This window comes from Cheilinus undulatus, linkage group 3, assembly GCF_018320785.1.
Source record: "Cheilinus undulatus linkage group 3, ASM1832078v1, whole genome shotgun sequence".
Classification (NCBI taxonomy): Eukaryota; Metazoa; Chordata; class Actinopteri; order Labriformes; family Labridae; genus Cheilinus; species Cheilinus undulatus.
Genome location: NC_054867.1, coordinates 37390183 through 37416759, shown reverse-complemented (window position 1 = coordinate 37416759; position 26577 = coordinate 37390183). Strand labels below are relative to the sequence as shown.

Genomic DNA, 26577 nt, shown 5'->3' with positions numbered 1-26577 from the left:
GTCTAATGTTACCACACAGATATGGTTACTCTTCACTGTAAGTAGAAATGACTCCTCAAGTCCCACATGAGAGCAGGTTGTGACTCACTGATGTTTGGAGAGTAGTGTTCTGGGTGGGCTGTGAAGGTGAAGCAGGCCTTGACCTCCATGCTAAAAAAGGCAGATGGTGGAGAGTTAAAGAAATTATCTGGGTTACAGTTTTCTCACAACCAAAACAAGACAAATGGAGGAAAAACATGTGCAGCTGCCATTATTTGTTACCCAAGATGTTTTTATATTAAAAGCTTTTACCAGACTCCTTCTCTTCCCTTGCAGTTGTGCTGCCCCAGATCAATGTACAGAGGGTCAATAGATATTTCTCTGAGCATGTGGATGACTGGGCGAGACCTGAGTGACACAAATATACAAATAGATGTGTACAAGGAAAGAGGTAGGACTAATTATCTATCTCTATCTTTATCTCTATATCTAATTCCTGGTCAAGATTCATAGTAAACATGCAAGAATTATTGTAACAGAACTGAACTGGATGTTTTAGTGCCATTAGCACAAATACATGGCATTACCAAATATAAATGGCAAAAGTTAGGGATGCATAGTTAAACATCAGTATTGGCCTTTATTAAGACATCAGACATTGGCAAATAATGTGGACGCTTACCAATGTCAGTAGCAAACGTTAATCTGTTTTACCCATCAATTTAATGCTGGCATATAGAGCACCTAGTGGCTGATTCAAAGAAGAAATTACGGGGCAGAATTAAGACCCATTGGACAAACTCTTGTCTGATTTTATGGTCAAACGTGAGAAAAATGTTAGCATTAAAGGAGGGCTACCCCAAAAAGAAAAGCAGAAAAAAATGGCATTGGTATGAGCCATCAACCAAACTCTAATTTTAAACACTGGTATCAGCATCAGCCTTAATTTTGATTAATTGAGCTCTCGTTAAATTAAGCAATACAAGTTTTTAATGTGAAGTGCCTTTTGTAAGGTCATTGTATTTTACGTGAAAATCTCAGCTTTTTTAAATAAATGAGACTTTTCTCACCTGAAGAGAACCACTGAATTGTTTAGAGATCCAACTGCAACATCTGGGTACTTATTATTGTCAATATCCAAGCCACCTGAGATAGAGTATCCAAACCGTCTCACATCATAGTCCTGGCCATCCAGTACCTGATGAGACAAAAACCAAGAATCAGACTGTGACTTTTGTACTTCATCATTCTTTTTTGTCATTTAGTCCATTAATTTATAATAGTTTTTTTTTTTATCTTTGTCATATCTGTAATGTCTTCTTTTTTCTCAGTTTGTTTATTAAAAGGCTGTCAGAAAACATTTTTGACTCACCTGAGCAGGTTTGGTTTCAATCCCAGCATCTGATCCTCTGTAGATAAAAACTTTACCATCTCCATCAAATGGTGCCCCAACAGCAATGTCTAAACACATGATGGAAAAGGGTACATTATTAGAAACATACTTTTCATAGTCCATTCTTTATGAGCTGGGCCTGAGAACTGAATGCCCGCTGCTTTGAGTTCAGCTTTCACCAAAAAAGGAGTGAGGACTAAAACCTTCAACCCCCAACAGCTTAATACTTTACATTTAAAGCTGCACTACAGAGAGTAAATTATGGGAACATGGTACTGGTCAATACCACCCTCTTTAAAAGGTAAAATTATACCTGACTCAAACCATCTGAATCCTCATCTATTTTTGACAAAAACGGCAGGAAAATTAAACAGAATCTTCCCTTTTCACTCACTGGGCTATGACAGTGAGACTGAGATGAAGTATAACCCATCATTCTCACCTCCGTATCCGTCCTGGTCCAGATCACCAATGTTGCTCACTGTCATTCCAAACATGGAGTCATAGGTCCCATTCAGTCGGATTGGCCGGGCCTGGTCATCCCAGTGACCAAAGGGGTTCAGGTACACATACACAGCTCCTCCGATTTCTGCCTTTCGATCAAAGAAATTAGGAGCTCCAATAATCAGATCGGTCCAGCTAGAGACACAAACCAGAGTCAAAATTAAATACCAGTGCCGTTTGTCATTGTATTGTATCAAATCATATCATATCCTATAAAATTGTGTTGTGTTATACTGTATCGTATCACATTGCGTCTCCTCTGATAGTACTGTATCGTGTAGCACTGCATCATATTGTATCACTGCAGTTAGCATTGCATTATATCATGTTGTTTGCATTGTATGGCATCATGTTGTATTGTATCATGTTGTGTTTTAATTCATTCTATCATATCATATTGTATGATATCATACCACATTGATTTGCTTTATTTTCCCAAAGTAAAATGCTGAATACCTTTTAAAAACTTTGATACAGATTTTTTGTATTGTGGTTTGTCAGCCTCTGCTTAAATATTGAAACCATGTGAATGTTTTTTCCACCAGTGGTCACCCCTTTGTATCCTCTCCATCATTATTTCCTCACCCGTCTTTGTTCAGATCTGTTGTAGCCACCGAGTACCCAAATGAGGATGCCAGCTCCTCCCCCCAGAAGATGTGCTGTGGCACCAGCCGGTAAACGTTATCCTTTCTCAGCAGCACCACTGCTCCTGTGTGATTGGCCCGAGGCGCACCCGCCACAAAGGTCAGCTCCCCGAGGCTCATTATCCCCATGGCGGAGTCCACGGAAAACCCTGGAAGGAAGAAAGCGAGGGAGAAGAGGAGGAAGGCAGGACGGAGGAGAGGGTCAGGGGTTAGTATTGACCATGAGGCTCAGAAGATCATCTCGTCTCAGTGTAGCAAAGTCTGCTCATCTTCCTACTAATGAAATGTGTGCCCTAAGTGACTATTGATTTAATGCCAAACTCATGATGGGTGTAAATGTCCTGTGAGCTATGGTCGCTACAGTGGAAAGCTTGTGTTTCCAATGGTAGGAGCAAAAATGTTGGTCGTGACGTTAATGAGGGGAGATGTATGGGGCTTCTCATGATGTCTCATGAGATTCATGATGCTGCTGCTTTGTATCGGCTGCCTCAAGTGAAGGCACAATGTAAACATAGGGGATGGACATTAATCAGATTTATAACCTGAGGCTATTCCTCTTTAGTGTGGGTGTTGTGTGTGTGTGTGTGGAGGAATGTGAGGATGCATATAAATCAAGTAAAGAAAAGGGAGTGAACAAGTGGTAGGGGGAGGGTGCATTTGTGTTTTTGCTTCATCGTGATAAAATCTTCAAATGTCGCAGTGAGAAATCGCACATCATATCAAACATTTCACCTGGACAGAAGCAACCACATGCATTTGCTTCAGCAGTTTAGAATCATGCAGAGGGTGTGAAAAGGGAGGAGAATCTGTCATTTGGAGTTGAGTACAGGGTGGGTGGGTTAGGGGGGCGTTTTGTGGCCCTGAGTAAACATGCGGGGGGGGGGGGGGGGGGGGTTGTGAGGGACATAACAGAGACAAACAGTGATCAGCTCCAGGGTGGCAGGTGTGGAATGCAACAGTCTGCGTGGCAGCTCCTGTAAAAGCTGATGGACGGAGACAAAGGTGTTACTTTTTCCACACAGGGTGGCTTTTAACACACAGGTTCGCTACAAGGTCCTCTCTATAAAATCAAACAGGACTGAAAGCACAAAGCAGCAAAAGGTTTTAAGTAATCCCTGCATCTGCCCTAATCTTCACTGGTCTATTCACTATGACTATGGCACACAGGGTACACTTTGTTAGTTTGTATTATCATACTATTCATATACTAGTATAACTTACGATTTCTTATTTATATCAAAATATATGCTCAATGATACAGTTGCTTACATTTATTTATCAGCTGTGTCTGAGGTCTGTGACTTTTCTTTAATACAGTGCCTATAAAAAGACCATTAGATGTTTTACCCCCTCATTGTTTTTTTGTTTTTTTTAATCAAACATGATCAATAAAATTTTGCATTCTGGCAAAAGTAAAAATAAAAAACCTCTTTAATGTCAAAGTGAAAACAGATTTCTACAAAATATGAAATGTAAAATGAATGACTGCATAAATATTCACCCCCTTAAGTCAGTATTTAGTAGATGCACCTTTGTAGGTGCAGGATGGCTGCAACAAGGCACAGAGTCTGTATGGATAGGTCTCAAGCAGGTTTGCACATCTATTCAAAGCATTTTTACTACATCCTTCCTTGCAAAACTGCTCAAGCTCTGTCAGGTTGCACAGGGCCTGAACTTCCTTTTCCAAGTCCGGCCACAAATTCTATAAATTCACTCAGTCACTCCAGAACATTCATATGTTGTCTTTAAACCATTTCTGTGTAGCTTTCTCTGTATGCTTCTGGTCATTGTCTTGCTGGAAAATAAATCTTTCCTAAGCCACAGTCCTCTTGCAGACTGAATAAGATAGTTCTCCAGGATTCTCCTGTACTTTGCCTTTCTTTCTACCCTCTACTTTTACAAGCATTCTAGGGCCAGCTGGAAAGAAGCATACCCACAGCATAATGCTGCCACCACTGTGCTTCACAGTGGGTATGGTATGTTTGTGGTGATGTGCAGTGTTTGGTGTCCATCAAAATGGTGTCTTGTTTGATGGACAAAAAGCGCCATTTTGGCCCCACTCTAGTTAATGAGTTTTCTCCAACAGTGGATTCCTCTTTGCCATTCTCACATAAAGCTTTGACTGGTGAGGAACCTGGGCAACATTTGTTGGGTGCAGAGTTTCTCCCATCTCTTTTGTCTTCATGGTGTAATGGTAGCCAGGAATACTAATTCCAGAAACAGATGTCTTCATACTACAATCACTTGAGACCCTCTCACTGCACTCAGGTGATCCCATTTCACTAATTGTGAGACTAATAGCACCAATTGGCTGGACCTCTGCTGAATTAGGTCAGTCACTTTAAAGGGTGTGAACTAGGGCTGGGGGATATATCGAGTATACTCAATGTATCCCGGCTTTTGCCACCCATGATGTATAAAATGACTATATTGCGAATATCCAAGTATAAATTATGTGGAAATTTTAAGCTGTCAGCGTGCATTTCTTGCTGGAGCTTTGCTTCTCCCATTGTCCCTGAACACATCTCTCACAGCAGAGAGCTCACTCTCTCTCTTGCGCACGTCCAGAAAACTCCTCTACATATGTGCATCAGCGGCGTGAAGCGTGGCTAGTTAGCGGGGCGTTATCTGACTTTAGAGACAGAAACAGTGCTGGATCTGCAGCATTGAACAGTCATTTAACTTTGAAAAGGAAGAGGTCGAACTCACATGGTATTCGTTAAAATACGCCACAAGATGTCTCCGAGATAACGGCAGCAGTAACACAACATGTTGCTAAAGACATGAGCCCAGTGTTGTTGAAAAGACACTTAACCCAGAATACGAGATTTGCCTGGGCGCAAGCATTTTGCTGAAAACTCCCTGCCAGAGTCGTACAGGTCAGAGAGAAGACGGCTCAGCAACAGACAAATGTGATCCACTTCTCCTCAACTATGGATACTTATCTCAGCCTAACAGTTCAAAACACTGACAATGAGAAGTTAAAATGTTCCTGCCTCCAGACAAGCTTTTCCCACCATGATCACACAGGAGAGCTTCTTGAATAAGGTCTGAAGACACTCTCATGTTATGAACTTGTCAGAAACTGTCAGAACTTGTCAGAAGCGTTCTTCAGCACAGATAATGGACTAATATAATCACAACTGTGAGTCTGAATGGAGGACTAGACTGCAGGGTTTTGGCCTGAATGGAGGACTAGACTGCAGGATTTTGGCCATTTACTGCATGCATGATTGGTGAGTTCTGTGTAGGTTTGCTTCACCCTTAATGAGGCAAATAATCATTTTATAGTCAGCAATAGTAAACGTAACAGAGAAAACATGTCAGGACTTTCCATACACTGTAAATGACAGAGTATTTCACGATTTATGTATTTTTGATTTATTAGTAGAAGATTGAATGAAGTCCTTTTCAAAATAAAACTGCTAAATTTGACTTATTGATTTTTACTTTCTGCAACAATTTTATTAAAAATCCAATGGAACAGTCTATTTTTATCACCAAACTAGTGTCATTTGGGGCTGAATTAAACATTATACAGCTGCTGAGAGGCAATTTCAAAGTGTCGCAATACATATTGTGTATCGAGATATAGCAAAAATATCAATTTATGGCCATATCGCCCAACCCTAGTGTGAACATATATGCAATGTCTTATTTTACATTACAGATTTTTGTTTAAATGGCATGACTTTGTAGAAAGCTATCTTCACTTTGACATTAAATAGATATTAATTAATTAATTAGTAGTAGTAGTATCAATTATACTGATCATGAGTGATATGTAATATCAACAGCAGGGTAAACATCCAAGTGGGTGAATACTTTTAATAGGCGCTGTATTTTTTGAAAATCCCAGACCTCACATACAGCTGACTCGCTGCCATAAAGGGATAAATTTAATCACTCGTATCAGAAGAAGAACCCCTCAACCCTGTTTTTTATTTGGGGAACAGGGTGAATTTTGTCTTCAAATGTTTCATATTACATGTATCTTTTATTTCTTCTTCTTCTTCTTGTGATGCATCTAATGTTAATTAATTTCCCTCTGTCTACATAATCCGTCTATTTTCACTAAAGTGCTACTGTGTTATCTATCCTTTTTTTTCCCCCAATATGTTGTTTAATTTTACTTTAACATGTAATATCTGACCTCTTTATACATGTTTAAAGTGATAAAAAGGAAAAAAAAATCTTGAAGGAATATTTATATCAGACACTTAGATTTATAAATCAATCAATCAAACTGAAAGTTGATTGTTAATTAAGCTATATTAAATTAATTTTTTTCCTTTCTTTGGTTTATATTTTAACCCATCAGAAATATGTATAAAAAAATACGGTTAATTAATTTATTAAAAAAATACAGTAAATATTCAGTTAACAAACATTTGTTTATTGAGTAGAAGAAAAAAAGTGGTTTAAATTTAAAATTGTATTTTTGATTGTGAAATGAAAAATGATTAGTATGGATGTTCTCATTTGAGCAGTGAAAGCAACATATCACAAGAATATAAATAAGCTTATCTCCTTTGTTATTTTTTCAATTATAGCCTCAACAACCCTTGAATTGACCATTGCATTTTGATTTGGCCTCCAGAGAACCTGGCAGTAATCTTCACACCCTTCAGTAAAGACAGTCTTTATTTTCTCCATAATGTCATTGGATTTGGCCTTGGTGGCATAAAACATTTGTATGCTTTCTCATAGAAAGGCCATATTCCTTGAAATTGAATTTCTTTGTTCAACCATAATAGGGGTAACCAGGTGAACCCAGGGACATGTTACATTTAATTATAGTTCACAAAATAACACAAAATAGCTCTGTAACACTGTTTCTCTGATTTTAGGTTAGCATGCAAAGGTGTGCCTTATCATCTGGTTAGGATCAATGGAAGCATGTGAGTAATAAATGAAGGCTAAAAGGTCATGTGGGAATTAGTGTTGTCAAGGAGACGGCTCAATATGTAGTGCAGGAGGGTGAGCAGGCTTGGAGGTATGTGAATAAAGAGATTTATAACAGATCCACACACTTAGTGAAAAGTAATTACTGGAATCTTATTATAGCAATACATATGTCAAGCTAGGCACACAAGGCATTGCAGCACACTAACAAAATCATAGAAACTGGCTGTGAATAACAAGCTTTCATCCATGACTTTGGTCTGTTTTGAATGCCTCAATAGCTGTTTAATGGAAAAACATAAAACTTTTGCACACTCAGAGTCCCCAGAGGTTGAACCTAGTTGATATCTAGGATTCCCAAACTTTACTCTGACACCACCTGCAGGTTCAAGAATCAATCAATCTAGTGAAATACCTGTGCGTCTACAAGACCAGTTGAACCACAATTGCATCGTGACATTCATGGTTGCCAGAGGATAAATCCTTGACCTTTTTTCAAACCATGAGTTTGAGAGTTTAGTTAAAAAGGTAAAAAGCTTCTACAGATAGCCCTTGGTTTCCAAGACAGTCTGGCTGAGGAATGCAGCTCTCAGACATCCCTCTTGCAGACCACTGCTGTGAGACACAGCCTCTGTCAGAATGGAAAAACAAGCTAAAATTTTCAAAATAAAATCAGATTAATCTTCCGGTTAAGGTTAGGGTAAAGGTCAAGGTAGGGGTTAAGACACCACAAGGTAAATGTCAAAAGCCTGACCTGCAAATCCTGATTGCAAAACATTTAATAAAGCTGAAATAAGCAATCTGCATAGAGGAACAAAGCTTATCCTCCATGAAAACACTCTAATGTAGCTAACATTGTTAAGGCTAAAGCTAAGGAAGCTATTATAGCTACCTGGGTAATAAAGGTAAGTAGCCAACATAGCTCTGTTGGCTTACCATATGCTATGTTTGCTAAAGCTAAGTAAGTAGCAAATGTTAGCTATATTAGTGACAAAGCTACAGTAGCTATAGCTATGTTGCTACTTTACCTACATAGCTAACACAGCTTCATTAGCATTAGCTTTGTTTGATAAAGCTCACATTGCTAATGCTAAAACTGCTACATTGGCTTGAGTAGTAATGTTCACTAAGTAGCCAGTATAGCTACGTTTAGCTTTAGCAAAAGCTAACCAAGCTTAAGAAAGCCATTGTTTAAATAAAATAAAATAAAATTAGTCTGTAATGTCTGTGATGTGCTTATTTCATGAGTGTAACTGCCAGACTTTGTTGATGAATAAAGATTTGTTTTATCTAAAAGTGGAAATACATTGTACCAGCAAATGACTTCTTATGTCCTGACAGAGGTGGAGGCTCACAGTACTGGTCTGCAAAAGGTGGGGGTCTGATATCTGCACTCTGCAGCCTGAACCCTGCAACATTTATTCATAATTCCCTCAAGATAAAGTGGGATAACGGGGCTCCTCATCTTTAATGCAACATTATCAAACTAGCAACTTTCAATTGCTATAGCAAAGCTGTCATCCGTTTAATATATTTATGACACCTGAAGAACACAAATGACATTCCCATCAGCTGACACTACTACTACTATGCAGTTAGTGCTACTGAGGAAATTTAGCAAGCTTAAACCTAAACTGAGATAGTAGCAGCTTCTAAACATCAAAATATTAGCATGCCAGTAATAGCATTTAGCTTGAGTAGTAATTTAGTGTTGTTTGTTAGTCAGTTCGTTATCATGTAAACTACAAAGTAAACCATAACACCAACCAGAAAAACGCCACCACCTGGAAGCTTTGTACTGACACACACATGCAGACTTACTTGACACACTACAGACGACAGATATCTACAGACTGAACAGACACCCTGCTGCTACTCTGAGACAACTACCTTCTTTACATTGTCAAAACAACAAATAGATGATGAAAATAAAAGTTAACAAAAATCTAATAAATTAAAGAATCAGTGAATAATCAAACAAAGTTTTGATAGTTGTCTCTTTGTAACAGCAAAGGTGATCAACCCCAAGAAGTACATAGATTACACACTAATAATCTACGTAGACACAAGTTGGAATTAGCAGAAAGGATAAGACAGAGAAGAGGGTAGTACTACTTCCACTTCAAGCCCAGTCTGGTCCAAACAAAAACACCTCACGCCTACAAACCTAAGTAGCTATTATGAGCTACGTCCTCAAATGGTGTGGGCCGGTTGGAGGGCTCCAGAGTTTTGTACAGCAGTGCATCTTCAATGGGGCTAGCCATGAACAAGAGCCCTACGGCCCAGGACAAGAGAGACAAGAAGAGAGAGAGAGACAGAGGGAGGTGTGTAGGAGGGGAGTGATTGGGTGGTGAAATGGTGAGGGGAGAAATAAAAGAGAGAAAAAAGAAGAGAGGGAGGTGCAGGTGAGACGGGCTGTGATTGATTGTTTTGTCTTTGTGGTGCTACGGTGGTTTTCTCCTGCAAAAACCACCTGGTACCTGGCGGAGGGACAACATTTCCGGCTCAGATTGTACCCTGATGCTGTTCACAATCCTATTAAAGGTTTTTGTCTTTCTTTCCTTTACTTTACTTTCTGCAAGAGGGTGGAGGCTAGGATCAGAATAGTGTCATTTTTCTTGGGTAAGTTTTATTTTAGGTAACTATTTTTCCTTGTTTTGCCCAAGAAAGAAGGGAGGGCTGACTTTATTTAACACAAGCATCAAAAGAATTCAAGCCAGGCTATGATAAGCCCTGGACATCTTTCACATGTCCACCCACATTCACATGGGAAATGTTTAAAAAAATGAGGTGGGGTCAGATTTAGGACCAAGTCAGTGTGACTCATACATAGATATGCTCATCCAAAAATAATCCAGAACAGCTAGAGGCAGTTTGCTACTGTTACTTGCTTCTGTGGTTTACATCAGCTATGTTAGGGTACAATGTGAGCCCTGGTGTCAGCCCCTCCCCCGGGCCCTCTCTTTCTCTCCTGTGCACAGGCAGCAGTGAGCAGGGAGGGCAGGTCCTACCCAGGTAACTGTGGTAGGGCACAGGGATGAGCTGGGCATTAAGTTGTTTCTGATCTGCCACCTCGTAGGGTCCATCATCATAGAAACCGAGGTCAAGCATGGTTTGGTTTAGGAGCTGGACGCGCATCTCTCCTGGAATGGAAAAAGGTGAGGGCCACAGCAAAGACACAACAACACATGACTCATATTTTTAAAGTTACACCTATGGTGATGACTGAACCAAACAAATTTATCAAACACAAAATAATAGGGATGCAATAATCGGTTTAACATTGGTATCGGCCATTTTCAGGACAGACATGGACCCACTGGCAAATAATGTGGTAGCAACCAATAACAAAAGCAGATGTCAGAATAACATTTTCAGAGACATGAACTACATCTACCACACACAGCATTGATCTCATGTGGCAGTAGAAAATAAATCAATCCAGCGACTGTCTACTAAACCAGAAAAATCTCAGAGCTTTCTTTGATTAAGTGCAAGCTGCTGCTCTGCATAATTTCTCTGTCCAATCACTTGATTGCTTTATAAATCAATTGGATTTCTTTTAATCCCTGGCAGTATCATCCTGTTAATAGCACTTTTCTAATTTATCAGCAAACAAGGACCAGCTCTGTTCTAATGACCACATTAGCCATAAACCTATTTTTGTTTCTATAAATTTCCATTTGCATTATTAAATGCTACAGCATGCTTTAATAATCCATCAATACAAGACAAAAATACATTTTGCTAATGCTACTACTGCAGCCCTCATGAAGCAAATTAATGCTAATAGATACAAAGCAGAGGAATATATTTAAATTTGTGCTGTTAATAATGTGTCCTTATGTTAATATCTGTCTTCTGAATGCAGGCATGCCTCTAAGTGTAACATAGAGATGAGTCATATTGCGAATGTCGATATCCCAAATGTTTTCCTCAGATAGTTTAAAACTTGTAAAACATCTATCAAGAAACACGCTTCTTGTCATCTTGTTGCTGTATTGAAGAGCTGGAAAAATAAAGTCAACTGCAAAACATCACATGGGTGAAAATGTCTCCAGAGGCAGGAGCATGTCAGGATTAAGTGGATAATCTGACACCTTACCTTTCCAGTTGTATGTTCCCGGCGCCCCAAACAGAATGAAGTTGTTGTCAGGGGTGAAACTGACAGACAGGCCCTGCTGACAGAAGCCAAACTGCTCATGTCCCTGCGGCCGGCCCTCACAAAACTTCCACTCCCCTCCATCCAAATCATCTCGCTCTGTCAGGTCTTCACTCAGGACATAGCAGCGTCCAATCGGATCCCGGGTCTCTGAAGGCTGACTCACACGTTGCCTGAGCTCATACAGGTGAGCACAGGTCTAGAGATGGACAAGAGCTGTTGTAAGATTTTTTTTAATTGCAAGACCAGTCAAGATGAGAAATACATTTTCTGGGTGTGCTGAATATCAAGCCACTGTGTTTTTCAATGTAATGTCTTTAGGTTAATTACAGAAGAAATAAAACTTAACTGTAGCCTCTGTGTTTACTTATCAATGGGCAGAAGTAGAAAGGTTTTCCTTCCAAATATAAGAAAGATGTTATTTCCTGCATTGATGTATTTACAGGATGTGGTCTTCACTTACCACCACCTTCCCTCCGATCCCCTGACTCTTCACAGTGACTCCCAGCCACTGGTTGTCTTTACTTTCTCTGTCCAGGCTCACTGAGGAAATACACACAGAAGGAAATGACAACCATTAAGGCTTCCAGATTGTAAATCAATTAGGAACCAAGCTACAGTCGGCTAACAGTATTTTGTTATTTCAGTGTAGTTCAGCTTAGAGTGTTAACATTTCAATAACAAGATAATAAACCCCTTGTTACCAGAAAAAACATATTTACATACATATAAAACATATTTATACGATGACAAGGCCAAGCCAGGATGCATAGATGGCATCTTGGCAGCTGCAGCCACAGATTCAAGGTGAAAATGTCAATACAAGGAATATCCTCTTGTAACAGACTGTACTTCAATTTAATAATAACACAGGAAGGAATTGCATTGTGTCTTTCTGTTGGAGATATTATTAAGGTCAGGGGTACTTATTTACTCTAAGGAGAACCATGCAGCTGCCAGAGATAAAGAATGAAAAAGAATTAAATAAAGATTAATGTCTCAAAGCAACATTACTAACCCATTCTCTACAAGAATAACAGCTTCAAAGAAACTTGCAACTGCAAGCACAGCTGTTTCTGGTATATAAAGAATATACAAAGACAAGCAGGAAATATTTTAAATTTGGGAGGCAGAAGCTAAATTAATTTTACACCATTTTACTTTTTATTTACATTTTGAGTATACAGAAATGTTTGTAGCTTGTAGTTATTTAATAAATCTTTTGGCACTGCAATACTCACCCTCTCCATCAATATCCACTCTTTCACAGTCATACTCCTCAGGTGTGATTGGACACCTGAACAAGGCACCTGGCCGACTGCCTTTCAGCAGGCCCTGCCCTGCTGCCTGTGGTGCCCCCACCAGGATCCTAAAGGAAAAACACCAAAGGTTAAGTGTATTGTCTTAACCCTAATGGGATTTCTTTCCCAATGTAACAAAAATGTAAACAAATTTCAAAGGGTTCAATCATGTTGATGCTCAATATTGGATTTTGCCCATGCCTGATAGGTCAATATTTCCAAACTCATTTTAGCTGATAGCAATACTGCTATATTTACAGGATTTTTACAGTAAGAAACCACCAGGTTTCTCCAGTGCAAAAACAGGCTAGGTCAAAGAACTGATACAGGACTGGGGAAGTAGACAGTCCGGTTGTTGTTTTACATTTGGGGCTTCATTCAAAATGAAATTAAATTTTTTAAGTTTATATCTGCCAATACTGATACCATGCTGACAATATCATGCATCACTCAAAATAGGGTTTATGCCAATAATAATAAATAAAATAAAATTTATGTATTTTTCATTACTTCTTCTAGTATGAGACTTTTAGTATGCAGACATTTTTGATGGAGGAAAGTGACCAAATTTTGCCCCAAAGGTGACTTCCCGTGCCCAATGGAAAAAACAGTATTTTGATTCAGCTGTTGGGTTAACCAGATGCCAGAATTTAAATAATTTAAAACAACAGATAAACATTGGCTACTGACATCTGTACATGCTACAGAATTTCCAGATGATCCCTGTTTTTCAACAGGGCTGTATCAGTTAATACGAGGGCTTAATGATTTGGGAAATTAATGTAATTAAAGTTTTTTTTCCAAAACATTGTGATTGCAATTTAATATGTGATCATTTTAAAAATATTTTTCATCTTATGTATTTTCCAACAAAGACAAGCAATAAATCATTCTATATTTAAACAACCACAATATTAGATAAATTAAACTAGGCCTGAACAAGTCTGAAAGAATATCCAATTGTAATAATTTTGCAAATTTGATATGAATTATTTCATTGAAGGGAATAATCATTTTGATGTCATTCTTATTTTGATTAACAAAAATATATACAAAAACAAGAAATCTGGGATTTTTTTTGTAAACTGTTAAAAAATAACATTTATATGTTTGCATATTGTATAGCGCCGAGCAACTCTGCTGCTGCTGCTGCAAAAAAAGTATTGACTGGTATTCTGATTGACATTTCATGTCAAAGAAATATTGCACCTTCTGCGATTTGAAAATTGCAGCAGGCCATATTGCAATTTAATCTTAGGGCGCATTCACACCAGAGATGTTTGGTCCACTTTAAATGAACTCTGGTCTGTTTTCCTGGATAGTCTGTTTCATTTGGGGTGGTGTGAAAGCTCACACGAACTCTGGTGCGTACCAAACAAGCAGACTCTGGTCCACTTGAAAACAAGGGGTCTTGGTCCGCTTCCAAACGAACCTTGGTGCGGTTCGTTTGAGGTGTGAAAGCAAAGCGGACTAACTTATAAACCAAAGGCAGAAAGTTGCAAAAAGCGTAATGATATATGGATTTATATGTGATTTAATACATTCAAATACATGTCGGTACCTTGCTTGGCGTCTGTGAAGCCATAGCAACACGTCATAGTGCTGATTTATTTGTATCATGTAAAGAATGACATGCGGGACAGCTCACCACCTCGCTGGCTGCTCGTAATGCCCTGATGCAAAAGCAGAAACCCCATGACATGGTAAATTCAGTGTTTTTTCATTGTTTATGTGGAAAAAAGACCGGCGAAGGAGACTAATTTCTGGTTTCGTCCAATTCTACATCTTCTATCCTTCTTGGTGGCCATTTGTTTGTGACAACAGCATCCCTAACGGGCAGATGGTTGTAGGTGTTCAGACGGTTTGGTCAGTTTGACCAAGAGCAGTATGAATGTGAACCAAACCAAAGGAAGGTGCAACAATGTTGCAATTTCCGATCCAAAATAGACCTGGACTATCAGGTGTGAAAACAACTTTAGTTTCAGTTAATTGTCGAGCCCTAGTTCATACCAATGTTATTAGCGATGCATGGGTGCATCCATTGTGCAAATTGAAATGTGCAAAAATCCTGGTGGATGTAGATCTCATGTGTAAATCAAGAGGAAGACCAATGTCAGATTAGCCACGAGACATAGATGACAGGCTCACTTGTAACTGTACTAACAGTGGTAAAATGCTCTTAAACTTTTCCATAATGAGACGCTAATCACATGGCCTGCTGTGTGGTGGCTTGGTACATCTCCTTCTCTCCTAACATTTCATACATGACTGGAAGAGTTTACACAATGCCTCAGCTGACCCAAGCTGCCATTACTGCTAAGTACAAACACCTGCATCTAAATCAAGACTGTTAAAATCTTGCTGAGACCACCTACGGTTTAACGTGCTGTCATGTTATCTCTCATTCCACCCTGATTCAAAAGCTGCTCTGCAGTCTTCATGTACTGTATCTCTTTTGAGTTAACATACTGTAGGCTAACGTTCACCTGTCATCGCTCACTATCAAGGACAGCAAAAGTTTTATTCTCAGTGAGCTGGTTGCTGATATTTTGGGGTCAGTGTCACTTGCCTCTACCTTATTAGGAGTGGCTGATTCAGGCTAGGATGCTATTTAAAAACCAAACGTTGAACCACATTCCACCCACCACTGTCAGCCATGGCACATGCATGAAGGCGAGATGTAGGGAAACAGAAGCACAAGAGAAAACCAGAGAATTAAGGGACGACAAAATGTGAGATGGATCAAACTCAAATGGGCTGCCACAACAGTAACAGTCATAAAGGTACTACAGCTGACTTATAACTACAACATAAAGTTGGCAGAGAAAGCACGCAGCTTAAATGAATGAGTAACAACTGGCTCCAGTGTCTGTGTGAAAGTTCCCATCACCAGCCCCCAGCCCAAATCTACCTTGTTATGTCCACACTTAAATTAGAGTTATCTCTGAGGCTGAGAAGTGTGTTGCCTATAAATACAGAGTAGCAAGCTGATAGCATGGCATGAACACTGCACAGACAAACAGAAACAGAGGTAGACGTCTGAGTGGTCAGAGATATCAAACAGTCATAATTACACTGTTTAAAGTGCATAGTCTTATCAATGACAATTGAAATATTTTGTTCATTATGGCACACTATGGACACATTCTGATGATTTCTTCTGAGCACTTTAGGGTCAAATGTTTTCTGTGTGTTTCATTTCTGTAAATCCTTATCTGCATCTTTAGAGTAGTAAAAGCATGGTTCCTGGGAAAGCTATATTGGTCAGTGGGTCAGTCAGATGGATAAGACTACTCAGGGAATAAAGCAACTTGCTTTAATTTAGTCAGTTCAATGCATTTATAACCCCACAAGCCTTTGATATAAGCCAGATTTATATATGTTATTTGTGTTATTCTTTTCAAACTAGTGCGTAAAAACATAACAAATTCAAGATTTACTCTACAGGTCAATATGCTTACAGTATCATTGTCTACAATTTAACATCTTAGCTTTAGTAGCAAAATTTAATAAAGCTAACTAATACATTTCTCTTGACAGAATGTTTTCATGACACTAGATGCCCAATCTGATTTCGCAGTGATGTTTTAGAGTTTTTCAGCTGTTACAAAGACATAAAATTGAAGCCATTTATAAATAATTGTGATAATTTAATTTCAATTATTTACAAATATCACCTTTGTGCATTAATAACTGTGACATTTAAGGATGATACACTGATAAGTGCTACTGTTTCAGCTCATGACATCTTGCTGTCCAGATAGCACCTTCTGTTAGTTTAAAGCTGTAAATTAGCTTTCAGTAAACTCTGGTACAATGTATCTAATGGCAACATTTATGTTTATTATTTTACATGGTCCCTTTACAAATAAATAAACAGAAAATAGTATGATAATATATGTTTTTTGTCTGTACATCAATATATTATATTTCTACTTTTATTAGCCTATTCTTTTATGGATTCATTCTGATTAATATTGCTTTATATAGCAGCACTATTTTTTTAAATCCACTTTTATTTGCTTATTCTTTTATAGATTTATTTTTGTAATTTGGCATTCTCACTACTCCATACATCAACATTACCTCAGAAATGCATATTTTCATTAATGTAATGAAATGATACAGTATTCTTATAAAACCATATACTTTTCCCTCATTAATTCTCATGTATTGCTTGTTTTTCAAAGTGCTCAGAACATTAAAGCGTTAAGTATTTTTTAAGTTTGATAAAACATAAGTGAATAATCACTCAGTCACCATCTAAGTCATGTTGAAAATAATTGTGATTTCAATGTCCACTAAAATGATCATGATTATGATTTTTTTTAATAATCAAGCAGCCCAACATCTAAGTATTATTTGTTTTTATTTCTACATAATGTGTAAGAAATGTGCATAGCAACTGCCCTGTCAATTGCAATTGAATTTAACTATTTGCTAATTAAAAGGCAGGCAACGTATGCGGTGCCATCTTTCATTACAATAACATTCAAATCCTCTGGGGAGTATGGTCCAACATTCAGATATGTCCCTCATCCTCCCCAGCCCCTCCAGGTTCTCAGCTTCAGCTGTCTTAGCACTACTGCTGTCTGTGCTAATGGCTCAAACTACCCTGGACTCTGGCTCAGAGGAGACTCTGAAGAGAAGTCCTCTTCTTTAAACATTTCCTTTCAGCCCTGTCAATGTTGATACAGTGCCATTTTTAAGGCTTTAGATGCACTTCAGCTGAAACTTGGGTTGATTAAAACATTAACAGATTTCTGAAGTGTCATCTAAAGTTTAAGACCTCTCAAAAGAAAAAAATAGGACTTTGAAGACATTAAATTTGCAACTCAAATTCAAGACTTTAAAAAATGTTTTAGGGTCTGCAGGAACGCTTACACAGCATGTGTTGGCAACAGACAACTATTTCCATGACAGGTTTTGTTCTTGGCTTTGCAAGGTTTAACAGGTCTGGTTTTAGAGCCGCTGGCCACAAAGAAAAGACCATGAAGAAAAGATAGTTCAAACGTCTTGAAGAGTCACATATAATGGGCCAGACTATTTGCATCACTTGTTCTGCACCTCAACAATAGAGGCCCTGCTGACTTTCTTCAAGTGTAAGACAATACTTTTGTCCTCACTTTCATTGTGGAGAACTTAATACACAGAGGAACAGAAAAGAAACTACCACTGATGGCTCTCAGACGGCTCTACTTTCTATTTTCTCCTCCTTCCCTCTCTCTCTCTCCTGACAAGTGCTTCTGTTGAGGTGCAGCCATGCATGCCTAAGGAATAACTCTCTCCTCACCTTAATGACTGAGAACCCCAAACAGCCACCCAAAGTGAAATAATGACTGCCACACATCACTGGTGGTCCAGGAGAAACTCAACCAACCAATGTTAAGCTAATAGGAACATGTCAAACAAAAGAGATCCAATTAATAAGAGGACAGCACTCAAGAAACCTGATAAGATCCTAGTCTTTATATACCACCACATTCCAGTGAGCCCTGTCTTATGTTAAGTAGTTAAGGTGATACCAACCATACCATCCCCCACATATGTACAGATACACAGGCAGGTGTCAGAGTATATGCTGGGAGGTCCGTGAAGCTGTTTTAGCACCAGCCCTCACAGGAGGGAGTGAAATGGCTCCCAGCCTGTACATGTGCTAAATGTCCTAAACTAAATATTCAGCCAACTTTGGCACTTTCAAATTATTCTCAGGTGAGTTGAAACAAAAGAAGACCTAATAGATGAGCAGGAATGAAACTAAAGAATCTGAGGCCTCAGCGAACTTTCATCCAAACAAAATTACTCAAATGTGACAGGAAAGGCGTAAATCATAACTGAAATAGGAGGAAAAAAAGATAATTGGTCAACTCCAGCTAACATTTAGATGATGAATTCAATGGGAGAGCAAATGACAACACTGAAATCTAAAACTAAAACTACTGCCTGGCAGTTACATGCCTCCACAGGGTAACATTTAACAGACAGTGAAAGTGCAGATGCAGGTTGTGATATATGATTCATAGAAAACTTATAAGCAAAGGCAGAACATGAAGCCTGTTGAATCAAAAGTAGGACTTTAAAGAGATTAAATATTATGTCTAAAGAAGCACAGACGCATTGGTTTTACCGGTTTTATCGGCCAACAATGTCAACAGGAAGCAATGTCAGATATATAAATAACCAGCTGTTTCATATCAATCAATCAATCCATCAATCAGTCTTTGTTTGTATAGCACCAATTATATATTGTTATCTCAATACACTTTACAAAGAGAGCAGGTCTAGACCGTTCTCTGTTGTGATCTATTATAATAAAGACCAGCATTAATCTCCATGAGCACAGCACCAGCAGTACTTTCCCGGCATAAACCTTCCCTCTAACAGGCAGGACTGTCAAGCAAACCAGACTTACAAGTGCATCTCAAAAAATTTGAATATCATGAAAAAGTTCTATATTTTTTGTCACTCTTTTCTGAAAGTGAAACCCATATATTGTATAGACTTGTTACACATAGAGTGAAATATTTCAAGCCTTTATTTCTTGAAATGTTGATAATTATGGCTTACAGATAAGAAAACCCAAAATTCAGTGTCTCAAAAAATTAGAATATTACATAAGATCTCCACTCTTCTAGGTCCCAGACACTGGAGGAGGAGTGGAAAGGCACAGAATCCATGTTGCTTGAAGTCCAGTGTGAAGTTTCCACAGTCAGTGATGATTTGGGCTGCCATGGCATCTGCTGATGTTGGTCCACTGTGTTTCCTGAAGTCCACAGTCAACGCAGCCATCTACCAGGGCATTTTAGAGCAGTTCATGCCTCCTTCTGCTGACAAGCTTTATGGAGATGCTGACTTCATTTTCCAGCAGGACTTGGCACCTGCCCACACTGCCAAAGGTACCAAAGCTGGTTCAATGACAATGGTGTTACTGTGCTTGACTGGCCAGCAAACTGGTCAGACCTGAACCCCATAGAGAATCTATAGGGTATTGTCAGGAGGAAGATGAGAGACACCAGACCCAACAACGCAGATGACGTGAAGGCCGTTATCAAAGCAACCTGGGGTTCCATTACACCTGAGCAGCGCCACAGGCTGATCGCCTCCATGCCACGCCGCATTGATGCAGTAATTCATGCCCAACTGAGTATTGAAGGCATAGAAATGAACATACTTTTCAGAAGCCTGACATTTCTGTGTAAAACAGCCTTTTTTTATTGATCCCATGTAATATTCAAATTTTTTGAGACACTGAATTTTGGGTTTTCTTATCTGTAAGTCATAATCATCAACATTTCAAGAAATAAAGGCCTGAAATATTTCACTCCAGGTGTAACAAGTCTTTATAATATATGGGTTTCACGTTCAGAAAAGAGTGACAAAAAATATAGGACTTTTTCATGATATTCTATTTTTTTGAGATGCACCTGTATGTTGACAAACCTCTGCCAAAGCTGCGCTAGGGCAGGAAAGGGCTAGAAGGAGGGATGGGGTGGGAGAAAAACAGGAAGATAAAAGGGACAAGAGAAATGACTAAACAACAAATAAAAGACACATTTATGGCAGTTGTGGCAAAAAACTTAATTCCAATTTTGTAGGAAACTGCTATACCATTATTGATGAATTTAGCAATATGTGAAAAATAAGCAGTCACAACAATTTAAAGCGGACATTTGGCAAATGTCACAGCTGATTCAGAAAATTAGATTTATTTTATGGCAGAAGATAAGACCTGAAAATTCGGATCTTTTTTGGGGCTCAAGCATGAGAGTGAATGTCAGCACTGTGGGAGTCTTACACCAAAAGCAATCAAGTAATGAGCTAAATATTGGCATTAGTATCAGCCAAGTTACTGATATCAGCATTGGCTCTAATTTTTACAGTCATGCATTTCTTGTGTCCTCAGCAACAGACCCAGCCCTCACTGTATTTTTTAAATAAAAACAGGGTAACAGAGTTGAATCCGTATCCCAGATTTGATGCAGATAAAATGTCAAGTAGTGACTAATGCTTTTTGGTATTTGCCCTTTACCGGTTTCATAGCTCAGACCTGAGTCAGACAGTGTGATCATGATCCTCACTGCTTCGTTCATCTTTTGGTAAACCCAGATTTGGCATGGACACTGTGTGTGCATGTGTGTAATATGAGTAGGTGTGGGTATGGGCCAGGATGAGAGATATCAGGGTGTTTGAGTGTGACTGTGACGTTATCTGGTGAAATACCCGCATGAACCCAGACACAACAGAGCAGGTGCTAGCATGACCAAGATACGTGTCTGTGTGTATGTGTTATTTACATTAAAGTGCTGTCTACACAGATTTGATAAAGCACCTCTTGGCATCACTGACACCCAAGACTAACAGAATACAATAAGACGAAGACCCTACAGGCATGCTAGTGACTCTGTGTGCTTGCTAAATTCCAACACCATGCAAAAAATGATGAAAAAATAAACATTGCTAAAAAACAGACTTGCTTTTGTTAATGCATCACTAAATAGTACTGAGTTACTATGAGATCAAGCTGGCAGCTGCTCACTCAATTCATATGTTGCAATCAAAGAGACACTAGCAGTCATGCCAAGGGGATATGAAGGAATACATTACCTCTAAATTGGTAAGAGACTGCAATAAGCAAAGGCTAAATTGAGAATGAAGGATGGGTGTACCCCAAGGTTCACCTCTTGAGATGCTGAATTTTACTTTTTTAGTAGGTGAAGAAAAAAATGTATTTTTTATCTCTGTTCATTGACATTTGGCAAGGAGAGTTCTTATGTAATTGACTCTTTTCACAGGTCAAAACAAGCAATATAATGTTTTTTATTACTGTATGTCTGACATACACTGGGTCTGGACAAATTAATCTCATGAAAGCTTTCTGACAAAGGTATAATTCATTTTACTCTACATATTCCATACTGTCAAAACCTTTTTAAAGTCACTGCAATTCATATGTTTTGTTCATTAAGTTGTAATTTATAACCCCACCCTTCACTGTCAGCAAAATCACCTTGTTTTTCCAGCTAATCATCACAGACGAAAAGGAGTCACACACAGGACCCTCATTACACTACACTTACACCCATGTGTTCATTGAGGGGAGCATGTGCAGTGACCCCAAAACTCATTCTCTCCACGATCCAATCCCCCCCCCCAACACACACACACACACAATTCCATCCTCCTTTACTCCTCCCCCTCTCAAAAGTGACATCTCTGCATGCAGCTTCACAGAGAATAAGAGTGAGAGAAAGGATTGATAACACATCAGACATGACAGCAATTCTCACTAATGTCCCTCTAAAAAGGAAAAGCACAATGCAATGATTTGGTAAAGAGTGTTAATCAGTTGTTTCTGGTCAAATGAATCACATTAAATATGACAACATCCAGTGATTTTACCCTGTCCCACTTCAGCTCATTCATGCTCCTTAACTTGCAAATTGATATGTACATTAAAAGATGTAACGGACACTACTTATTCTTATATACTCACATGCAAATACTTGAGCATCCTTTAAGTTGGGATACAAATAAAAAAAATAACCTAGTTGAGGGTGTGGCCTCACCTTGACCACTTCTCCACTCAAACTGACATTAGTTACCTTATGATCTTGGAGATTGGAAAAGGACAGTTTTCTCCAGCTTGACCAATCCTTGGCTATTACTAATAGCCCTCTGAGTCCTAAGCTATTTTTAAACATTTTGTCTCCCTGGACTTTTTGTCTTACAAAGTTTGTAGAACATCAGCCCAGTAATGCACAGTCAAGCTCTAATCATGCTCTTCTTCAGGACAATCTGGGCCTTAAGAATATGTGTGCTGCAGTAAAGTCACTCAATTTTTTTTTCAAGTTATGAGACTTTAAACACAAAACAAAAAAAGTAAATAGTAATTAAAATTAGGGGTGTAAAGGTATGTGCATTTGTACCGATCCGTTCAGTACGGGCCTCTCGGTATGGTACAGATGTGTATGTCACAACTGCCGGATGCAAAAAAAAAAAAAAAAAAGTGTCTATTTATGGTTTAAAAGTTATTTAACTTTAAATAGCCTGTTTCTCATCTTGTTGTATACAACAACATTGGTCTCAGAGGGTTAAGTAGCATGTAGTGCAGCAAGCAAAGCTTTTTTGAGCATGATAGCTTTACTCCAGGTTTAGTGTTTGTTAATAAAGGCTCAGGTGAATTTCAGTAAAACTTATCAAATGTTAAATCATTCCTGATTTCATTTCAATGGAGTTTGTTTTTTGAGGTCAATTTAATAACTAGCTTTAATAGAGATTTAAAGAAAAAGATATCCCCAGTCAATTCCAAGACACCTTTTTCCTCCACACATGTACAGAATTTAAAAATGTTCTGGGGCCATATCGGACGCTGTGGAGGGCCTGATGTTGCCCCTGTGCTTCTAGTTGATCTCTGTCCTATGGTTATAGTCCCTAACCAGCTAGCATAATCTTTCCTCAAAAACTGCATTTATCAAAATATTCTTTTATTGTGCTTGTCTGGCTTGAACTGTTGGTTACGCTATGCTGCCCCCACAATTTCCACCAGTATTGCAACATTTGGCTGTATCCATAAGCTCTCAGACAATGTGCAGAATTATGAAAAATTAATGCCGTATAATTAATTAGGTTCTATCCATATCAGCATGTGTATCTCACATAGAGCAAAAAATTGCATTTACACTTGTATTTGCTGCTTGTAGAAATCACTTTAGTCAGTTATTTTCTGTATTGCAGGATGCATGTTCCTGATCAGACTAAGTTTCCCTCTCTTTCTTGTGCTGCTAAAATCATCTGCAAAATCAATTTTGTATACTCTATTGAAATCCCCTGAAATTAAGCTACAAATTAGGTTGCATTACCGACTTAAAAAAGCATTCCTACATGTAAACAAGCATACACAGAAAAACAAAACACACAAACATCCACATAAAGGTACTTTGTGAAGCCAAGAGAATTTCTGAATATTTCCTGTTTATAGAAAGAGGGGAGAAGGCAAATATAAATATTTTAACAGACAGACAGAGAGGGAGAGAAGACTGGGGAAAAGTTCAGATGTTAATGTGATGAACATAGGCCACCAGCTATCATCTAAACAGTATGCTTAATAAGAATTCAACTTTTTTTGTCCTCTCAGAGCAAATCAAACTTACAACAGAGAATACACCTCTTTTAAAACCCAACCCTTCCTTAGAATTTTCCAGGCGTGAGCATTTCCAGGCTAATAAAATTCATTTAATACAGCCTAAACATTTCCAATGTTTAATTTCAGGACTATTTTAGTCAAACCCTCCTAATCTGTCAGCTCACACCCGCTGACATCTGTCCATCTGGGAGCAGTGTGAGGCTGCTGCTCTATAGACAGTGGCTCTACAAGATCAGCATGGGGCCAGGGGCTCTTTGGGCCTTCTGTTCTCCTGGGGGAAGACTATGATCTTTGACCTGGACACACAAATGCTCACACATACATACACATGCAAAAGACAACATGTGCAAGCATGCAGACATGAACAGAGGATTGAGTGTACAAATGGACCTGAGTATTTGTTCATAAACTTACACCCACACACACTGAACCGAAGGCCGTGCAACAACTGTGTAAACCATGGATCATCACACTAACTGAAGCCTGTCCAACAACACCCACTGTGACAATCCGTCTCATAAAACAAAGCTTTACAAGCCTGTTTCACAAAATGCAGCTTTCGCACCTGACTCCAGTTTCTCTTTTCAGTTTCCCTGATGACAAAATAACAGCTGAGAATGAGGTGACAACGCTTTGAATCATCATGTTTTTAACATCTCAACTTGCCAGGCAGAAGAAGGAAAACAAGCTTGGCTGATGCACATTAAAGGGCAAAAAGAGAGACAGAAACAGCTGCCAGGCCATGCAAAAACCCCTCTGGGATACTGTGGTTCACTGCCCACGGATGTGATTCAACTTCCTGCTTAAGCGATTTGTTCAAGGTGATCACAAGGGCAGTATGATGTCAATTTTCAGAGGAAAAAGAAAATAAAACAGAACATTCCAACATCTATCCATTACATTAAAATATGTTTAAGGAAGGAAAGAGGAACAAAGAGTATTCCTTCAAAGGACAGTTGTAACCCCATCCTCACTTCACATGCATCTTTAACAACCCCTCACTAGCTCACCACCTGGCACACTACCAATCAATAAGTGAACAGCCATTTCCAGACATAGATGGGGTAATGATTGGCCCTCAGGTCCAAAGTGTAAAGAGGACATAACCCTGACAACATCCTTGCCCTGGTCCTTTGTAGTAACCCCCCACCCACCGCCACCACCCCCCACAACTTATCCATCTATTGATCTGTATATGGGCACTCTGTTTCTCAAATTCTGTTTCTATTTTAACTGTTCTTCCTTTTCTGTTTTTAATTTCCATGTCTAAATTAAGACAATTGAAAAATTGGACTTGGAGCATAAGCTGTAAGTTTACTCCTATGTTTTAGGGAGGCGAGGATAACCAGCATGCAGAGTATGAAGGCAGGGCAGGTTCAGCTGCATGTTTAGACAAACACATGTAAGTCCCACATAGGATTATCTTGGTTTTCAGGGCAGCTGATCCACATGTTTTGTCCTAAAGTTAACTTTCTATATTCTTTACATGTCTGAGTGTATTTGGATGTGTTAGGGCACCTGAGTTACAACAAGAGAAACACAATATACATTATACTACGAAAAGCAATGCATTTTCAAGATAACCACAGATTAAAGTTTCTCTTTATTTTTTTATGCACGAGACTGGCAGCAATATTTACAGATATCAGACACTGGTTTACTATAGCATCAATGCAGTGATTTGTCTCTGAATTAACCTAAAAGCTGCTCCTGGATTAGTTTGAATTAGAGCTATAAAACAGTGTTAAGTTTGGCCAAAAATTGTAACCTGTCAACCTACTAGCTAAACACTAGACCCATCTTAAGCCAAAGTTCCCCCTTTATATTAAACATGTTTGATATTTAGTTTACTTCTCCAGGTTGGGTCAGACTGTCTCTGGTAGAACAGCCAATGAGAGTGAGCAGGCCAGGTAGAACCACACACCAGTTGTTGCATAGTTTAACATATCACAAACATAAACACAACTGTCCCATCATCTGCCAGGGTTTCACACATATTTTTTTCCTTGTTTCAGTTGTTTGCTGAAAGGTGAACACATGCCAGGACAGCCAGCAGACCACGTTGGCTGTGTTTCATATTTGTTTTTCTCCCAATGTCATGTTTGATCATGCAGGTTTCTGTGAGATCTCATGTCTCTGGGATCAGTGTATAGTGTAGGTTTTCCTTGGTATTTACTTATTTGTATACATGGAGACATTTTCAAGCAGGTGTCTTTCACTTGGTATAGCTGTACATAAGGATGCTTCCAAGCATCTATTTCCTTATTTGGCTAAACAACCTTTAAACAGTGTTTAACCGACTAGAAAAAAATAATTAGAAAAAGTCTAATTTGGGGCGTGCAGATGGTGGTTAGTGGTTTAAGGTGCAACCCATGTACATGGGCGGCCAGGTTGGAATCTGGCCTGTGGCCCTTTGCCGCCTGTCTTTCCCCGCTCTCTTCCCCATTTCCAACTCTATCCACTGTCCTCCTCTATCCAATAAAGGCACAAAATGCCCCCCAAAAATAAATCTTTAAAAAAAAGACAAAGTCTAATTCAACACACAG

At 38.8% G+C, this 26577-nt stretch overlaps 1 protein-coding gene across 3 annotated transcripts in view; it reads right to left on the bottom strand.

Annotated features, from left to right (window-relative positions):
- The window catches only part of itga7 (integrin, alpha 7), a 56811-nt gene that overhangs the window by 16575 nt on the left and 13659 nt on the right, over window positions 1-26577 (bottom strand). For 2 of the 3 annotated variants that reach the window (XR_005991558.1, XM_041780654.1), the window contains exons 2-11: window positions 12829-12956; window positions 12051-12130; window positions 11531-11786; window positions 10437-10568; window positions 2462-2669; window positions 1815-2011; window positions 1352-1440; window positions 1050-1177; window positions 292-387; window positions 89-150 (exon numbers count right to left, since the gene is read on the bottom strand). Coding sequence is in view for 2 of the 3 variants with exons in the window: in XM_041780654.1 (XP_041636588.1) it covers window positions 89-150; window positions 292-387; window positions 1050-1177; window positions 1352-1440; window positions 1815-2011; window positions 2462-2669; window positions 10437-10568; window positions 11531-11786; window positions 12051-12130; window positions 12829-12956 (1376 nt within the window). In the remaining variant the exon portion in view is untranslated. Of the gene's footprint in view, window positions 1-88; window positions 151-291; window positions 388-1049; window positions 1178-1351; window positions 1441-1814; window positions 2012-2461; window positions 2670-9592; window positions 9701-10436; window positions 10569-11530; window positions 11787-12050; window positions 12131-12828; window positions 12957-26577 lie in introns of all 3 variants that reach the window. The other variant, XM_041780663.1, reaches the window with a different exon arrangement.